The sequence below is a fragment of the Mus caroli genome, chromosome 6, assembly GCF_900094665.2.
Source record: "Mus caroli chromosome 6, CAROLI_EIJ_v1.1, whole genome shotgun sequence".
NCBI lineage: Eukaryota > Metazoa > Chordata > Mammalia > Rodentia > Muridae > Mus > Mus caroli.
In genome coordinates, this window is record NC_034575.1 from 125,343,777 (window position 1) to 125,350,419 (window position 6,643).

Below are 6,643 nucleotides of genomic sequence, written 5' to 3' on the forward strand. Positions count from 1 at the left end.
AAAGGAAAGGAAAGGAAAGGAAAGGAAAGGAAAGGAAAGGAAAGGAAAGGAAAGGAAAGGAAAGGAAAGGAAAGGAAAGGAAAGGAAAGGAAAGGAAAATAGAAGTGTGAATTAATTGTTTTAAAGACGGTATAATAAAGTCTGCAGGAGACTCATATTCTGTCTAATGTGGGCTCTAAGGGAATTTGGGGGTTAAATCCTGACATGGCAAATTAGAAAGGTCTAAATAGACTAAAATGTGTGTGATTTTGAGTATTGTGGTGGTTTTATTGTTCCTCTAGGACAGAGGGCAAGCTACAGGTTTTCCTGGTTACTGGATGAAGAATATGCTTGTTTGGGGAAAAGTTTTTGTCTTTGTGTTTGGAAAAGGTGATTAAGGTATTTACACTTAAGGTATTTATAATTTATTTATTATGTTGTCTATGATGTATGTGTGTGAGCACACACTTGCTGTGGGGCATGGGGCCATCTTGCTAGCCCTCATCATCATCTCGTACTGCTGAGTAGCAGAATCACGTTATATTGCATTTGGAGAATTTTGTGCTTCCTGAATTTTACTGCTAGAAATCGACCTTGCACATCAAAGATTTTTTTTTTAATTTTCTCTTTCTCCAAAGTAGTCATATCACAGAAAAATGTATTAATTATTCCATATTTTTGGTAAATTGCTTCTAGAAGTTAAGCTGAGCTAAATCACACTGCCTCCAGCTGTCTTTCTGGCTATACCTTTTCAACACAAGACCCCTAGAGATTCATGTTCATTTTCATTTCAGTTATATACTCAAGCTGGAGGGATGAAATTGGAGGATTATTTTATAAAAGAACATTAAAATACTAATATTGCAAAATATTTATTTTTCCTGTGTGGAGGTCAGAGGACAACTTTTGGAAGTCAGTTCTCTCCTTCTACCTTGGGCTCTGGGGACTGAACTCTGGTGGTCAGACTTGCTTAGCAAGTGCTATGAGCCATGGAGGCACTTCATAGACTCGATACTGACAAAGCTTTAAATACTAACCTTTCAGTGGTACCTTTCCTTTCAAGGACAGTTCATGTCTACCATTTATTCCTATGGCTGAGAAGGAAGAAAATAAAATTATTCTGGAAAAAAATTGAAATAAGACACAAAACACTGATAGTTTTCCTCAGCTTATATTATTGCAGTCACTTAAGGTGAGTGCAGCTTATAAGATTTACTGTGAAATTATCCAAAAGTTTGACCATAGTAAAAAAAAAAAAAAAGAGTTCTGTACTTCAAAAGGGTTTTGATGGCAACATACATATTTTCTGTCACATCCATTACATAACAATTTATTTTATTGCCTGTTTCACATGTGGATATAAGCTTTACACACTTGTATCAGGTAGTGGCTGGATATTTTAATTCTACTACTAAATGTATGCTACTACATGTAATCTATGTATGCTATGTAGAAGTAGACATGCTTTGAATAAATAATACTTTATACAATACAAAAAATTTGTGAACATAGTGTTTCACATGTAAAATTGTCAATAGTTGATAAATCACATGACCACTCTGAACTTTTGGTGGTGTTTTAAGGTCATTTTGCATACGTTTCTTATTAGTTTCAGCTCTATCTCTAATTAAATCTAAAGATAACTCATGATCCACTGGATGGCAGAAGTAAGACTTGGGTCAGCTGTCTCTCATCCTGTGGCTCTCAACAGCAGTGTTTCCACTTACACATCCACACAATGCAGATCACAAGACTGTTTTTCAACATGAGTCAGGACGGGGCTGTGGTTATTAATGATAGAATATTTAAGTGAGGAGGCCACCTGCTTCATTCTGAAGCTATGGAACTGAGACTCTCAGTGGCCAGTAAACTTCATGTTATTTTTCATTAAGAAGAACTCTGAATCCATGTTTCTTTTCTATATGTCATGAGGGTGAGCACTATATGTGTGTGTGTGTGTGTGTGTGTGTGTGTGTGTGTAAAACATGTGTATTCAGGCATCACAAAAGGATGTTATTGAAGCATTCATTCTGGGAGTGATCAAAGATTTTCCCTGATGGAGTAACCCTTGAAGGCAACCATGACCTATATATACTCCGTGTGAATTAGTGTGTGTGAATAAAATATATAGTGAGAAAGATGTTTTCAGAACAGAGTTGAACAAGATGTTTTCAGAACCTTGGATATGTTGATCTAAGATTCAGAGCATCCGATATATGCAAAAATGAATGTATCCTTTTAGCATGAATGTGTGTAAATTTACAAAAGTGTTAATAAGACTAGGGTTTTGCATTGTGGAAGACTTTTAGTAGGTGTTCTACTGTTCTCAGTTTTCCAATATGGTATAACTCACTGCTATTCTTTGAGAATTTCATACATGTATGCAAAGTGTTTCAATCATATTCACCACCACCTTGTCTTCCAACTCCTCCAAACTTCATGTCCTTTTTCCTTTTCTTTTTATAAATCCCATTGAATCCAATTAATGCTGCTAATTCACAATTAATTCACCAATTAATGCTGTTCATAGTGCATGGATATGGGGTCATTCACTGGAGCACAGTCAATTACTGGGGACATACTTGGGAATAAGAACTGTCTGCTTCTCTCCTAGTAGCTATTGACTGCCAATAGCTCCTCAGGTAGGAGTGAGGATGCCCTTGCTCTTCTTCCGTCCTGTGGGGATATTGACTGGCTTGATTCTGTGCAGGTCTTGTGGCTATAAGGTCAGAGTGCAATGGTCCTCTCAAGCCCAGAAGATGTTTCTGACCCAGTCCTCTCTGACCTCTGGATCTTACAGTTTTGCTGCCCTGGCTTCCATGATATTTCCTGCACCTTTTCGGGGAGAGTTCTTATTTTGTGGCTGGGCACTTCACAGCCTCCCATTCTCCACGCTCTGACTAGTTTGGAGACCTTGCATTGACCACTGACTACTGCACAGACTCTTCTCTGGTGAGGTTTGTGAACTTCACTAATCTAAAGGTTTCGAGACCCCCTCCCTGGAAGGCAGTTTGATGCTATAACAGGTACTTTGAATGCCTTTGAATGAGAACCGCTGGAAACCATGTATCTATTCTTTTATTTTCACATACATAGAAACAGCTTAAACTTTATAGTGGGTTTTAAAACACAAACAAGTACATAAACACTTTATTGCACATGGGAAATACTTTGGACAAAGGACTGGGAAAGACACAAACAGGTTATGTGACAAGACTGGAGTTACTCCAAAGTCAAACCACAGGGTGTGTGTCCTGACAGAGATCTGCCACGACACGTATTGCACTTTTCTTTCCAGCACTTTGAAATCTGCTCTACAAATATTACTCATATGCCATGCTTTTGTTTCTTCCTTGAAATATGCTACAGAGGTTTTTAAAGGTTAAGAAATATGTACCATTGAAAATTAGCTGTCTACACGGAGGAAGTTAAAGAAAAGGCCACTCTTACTCTTTGGGGGAGAACAGTTGACAAAATAATGAGGCAAAGGTTCTGTAAATAGATGGACTTACTGCAAAGCTTGGTTTCATAAGCATTGTTCTACCTGTGAATGCTTTTTGAATTTAAGAAAATCACGAATCAGTCAAATCTTCCTGTATCTACATTCAGCTCTTCCTGCCACTGAAACCCCTCCAAATAGTGCAAATGCGTAAAGGCACTGGCTGTAGCAGTCACTCGGCAATAAATAGAAACTCTAAAGCTAGTCAGTTCTATTCATTCTAGGTTTAAAAAAATAAAGTGCGTTGATGAGGCTTCATAGCCATCCTCTCATCCTTGATGTGATTAGCAGTCAGTTGGTGACAGTTTCAGCTCCAGGTCAAGGGATCTTCCTGGATCTTCTTCCTCATGTCCCACAGTCCTATCTGGAGTTGATCCAGGATGACATAAAGTTGGCTTGTGCAGTCTTTGTGGAAAATTCAACCGCAGAGCAGTATCCAGTCACACAACTTTCCTGTGGTGCTATGGCACAGTCATTTATACATCTATGCTTCCTCGTCATCTGGAGGGCTTGCTGCAGACCCAGTGGAAGTTTGCCTCACAGTCCACAGTGGTAACATTTTTGTGGTTCACAGACACGCACCTCCCAGACCCCGTCAAGTTGAACCTGTCAAGCCATAGAGACACTCAGATTTATTTCCAGTCCGGCATTTCTAGCCAGTTACATGACAATCAACTTTGCAGGGGCCTCTGCCTTTTCTGTTTGCTCCCTGAGTAGGAAGCACAAAACACAGGACATCCAGCCAAGTAGCTGTGGTTGAATGTGTAGAGGCAACAGACAACACTGGAAGGGGATTATTCGTAGAGAAAGTAGGCAGAGCTAAAGGCTCTATTTTTCTGATTTTAATGGGCACTACAGCAAAATTCATTATCATATTTTCCCCATAGATCCTTCAAAAAGCACAGTTTAGGGGCTTAGGGCATGATCACAGGTAATTTCACCAAATACTGATATTTTATTTAGACCATCGGTGGTTTTCTTATATTCCTTGGTAGCCTAGCCATTGAGCCACATGCCAAAAGTCCCTTTACCAGAAATGCAATTTGTTTGTTTTTGAAAGAGGGTTTCACTATTAGACTAGGTTAGTCTTGAGTTTGCAGAAATTCACCTCCCTCTGCCTCTTGGGTGCTGAAACTAAAAGCATGTAACACTGTGACTAATTCAGAAATATAGATTTTTAATACTGATAATTGTATCAGACATTATAGAAATGTTAAGAGAGTGAGAAATTTATTCAACTCAGAGTTTACATATTGTAAAGATCAACACTAAACTTATAGAATGCTCCTCAAAACATGAAGTCTGACTTAGTAATAGGTAATGACAGTGTCTTTATTGCTGGGGAGGGGTGGATTTTCCATAGATTCAGATACTTATAATTAGGCACTAAACTATTGCCCTTTGTCCCTATAGGGATGAAAACTGGGAAAGGGAAGTGAAGCAGGGAATTCTTTCCCAGCAACTACTTCACTGCCCTTCACGAGAAGTGTCCTGAGTCTGTTTCAAACTCACTAAGGCTACTGCTCACACTAGTGTTTTGGTAAGACAAAGTTAAGTGATGCGACGGAGTTATTGAGTGAATTTTAACAGTAAAGGATGACTCTCAATAATTCCAAAGAGCATAGTACACATAAAAGTAGTGATGGGAGCTGTGTGAGGAAGAGCTGAACCGCCATGAACAATGGAACTTAGAAAGAAGAGAAGAAAGGAAATGTTAAAAGAAGAAGAAGAAGAAGAAAGAAGAAAGAAGAAAGAAGAAAGAAGAAAGAAGAAAGAAGAAAGAAGAAAGAAGAAAGAAGAAAAGGAATCTATGTCTTAAAAAAAAGTGTCAGCCTAGAGAGGACAGAGAGTTTTCTTGCAACTTACCAGCTGTTAAATTCTTTGCCGTTTGCCCATTTCCATGTCTGATTAGCTTCATTTTTCAGCCCAATCCAATGTTCCAGTTCACCAGAATATCGCTTCAGAAATGTCTTAAAGCAAAATGGAGTCAGGTTACAAACATGACTGAGCATCATCACTAAGTTGATTGTTGCTAGTTGTGCATGGCATCAGCTCATCTGAATTGTTGGTCTCTGAAACTAAGCACTCAAACCACACTGGGAGACTATACAGCAGACTATCATTTTGACCTTTTTAATTTTTCATACAGTGCTCCCTGCCTCCACGACTAACTTTCGCTACATGTGAGACAGGTGCCCAGTTTCCACTTAGAACAGAGTGGAACCACAGAAGATGTAAATAGAGCAACAGTGTTTGATGGGATCAGTTGTGAATCTTACCATGTCCTTTTCTGAATCAATTACAGCAAGAGTAGCAGCATCTTCAGAACAAGAGTGTTGGGCCAAGGCCCAACTCTTGGTTGTGGTGGAGAAAAAGTAACACTTGCTCTTGTATGAAATCCACTCATTCTTGCAGGTAGCAACATGGTGGTCAGATGATTCCAACTTCTCGTACAAGCCTGGGCAATTGTACTTGCCCACTGTGGACAGAAAGGACATTTGTCTTAGTAACAGAAGAAACCAAACCCTCTCCACAGGTAAACCTAGTCTAGGGGACACTCTGTTCCTTTGTAAGGAAGAAGAAAGCAGACCTCAGCTACCATCTGTACAGTGCCCAGTGTCACTCAGGACAGGATGGGGCATGAACAAAGGGTTGTGTTGTCTTGGTCGTTATGCCAGAAAGTGTCAGAGAAGTGGGGGAAAAATCTCAAAAATATCATTTGGGCCAAAAGGAGAAACAAATATTGTAAATTCTAAATGATGTTTTGAACATAAATGCCCACACAGATGAATTTGATCAATAATTTGATTCAGGGAGCAGAGGATAAAATACATAAGGAGGCCTGGTAGGAGGTGGAGAAAGGAAAAGTGTGATCAGAAGACACTAGATGAAAAAATTTCAATTAAAAATACAATAAGAAGGAAGGCTTGGGGTATTTCTTCAAATTGTAACATTTATTTGTAGAAGACATAGATGTACCATGCATGGTGGCACAGCATGCCCCAGCTGCCTCTGGGAGTTGCCAATTGTCATAATAATCCAGAGGGGTTAGTCTGTTGGCTTGAGATAAAAGGCAAAACTATTGGCTACTTTTTGATTAATCTATAGGTTGGCATACTGTTTTTCCTGCCAATCTGAATAAAAAGTCTGCATTTTTTTCTAGTT

The 6,643-nt window shown here is 39.0% G+C and overlaps 1 protein-coding gene across 1 annotated transcript in view; it reads right to left on the minus strand.

Moving 5' to 3' along the window:
- Positions 1 to 3,039: 3,039 nt before the first annotated feature.
- Positions 3,040 to 6,643, minus strand: part of LOC110296751 (early activation antigen CD69) — an 8,083-nt gene continuing 4,479 nt past the window's right edge. Inside the window, exons 3-5 of the mRNA XM_021165516.1 lie at positions 5,758 to 5,957; positions 5,345 to 5,448; positions 3,040 to 4,084 (exon numbers count right to left, since the gene is read on the minus strand). Coding sequence (XP_021021175.1) covers positions 3,976 to 4,084; positions 5,345 to 5,448; positions 5,758 to 5,957 — 413 coding nt within the window. The 3' untranslated portion in view covers positions 3,040 to 3,975. The remainder of the gene's footprint in view (positions 4,085 to 5,344; positions 5,449 to 5,757; positions 5,958 to 6,643) is intronic.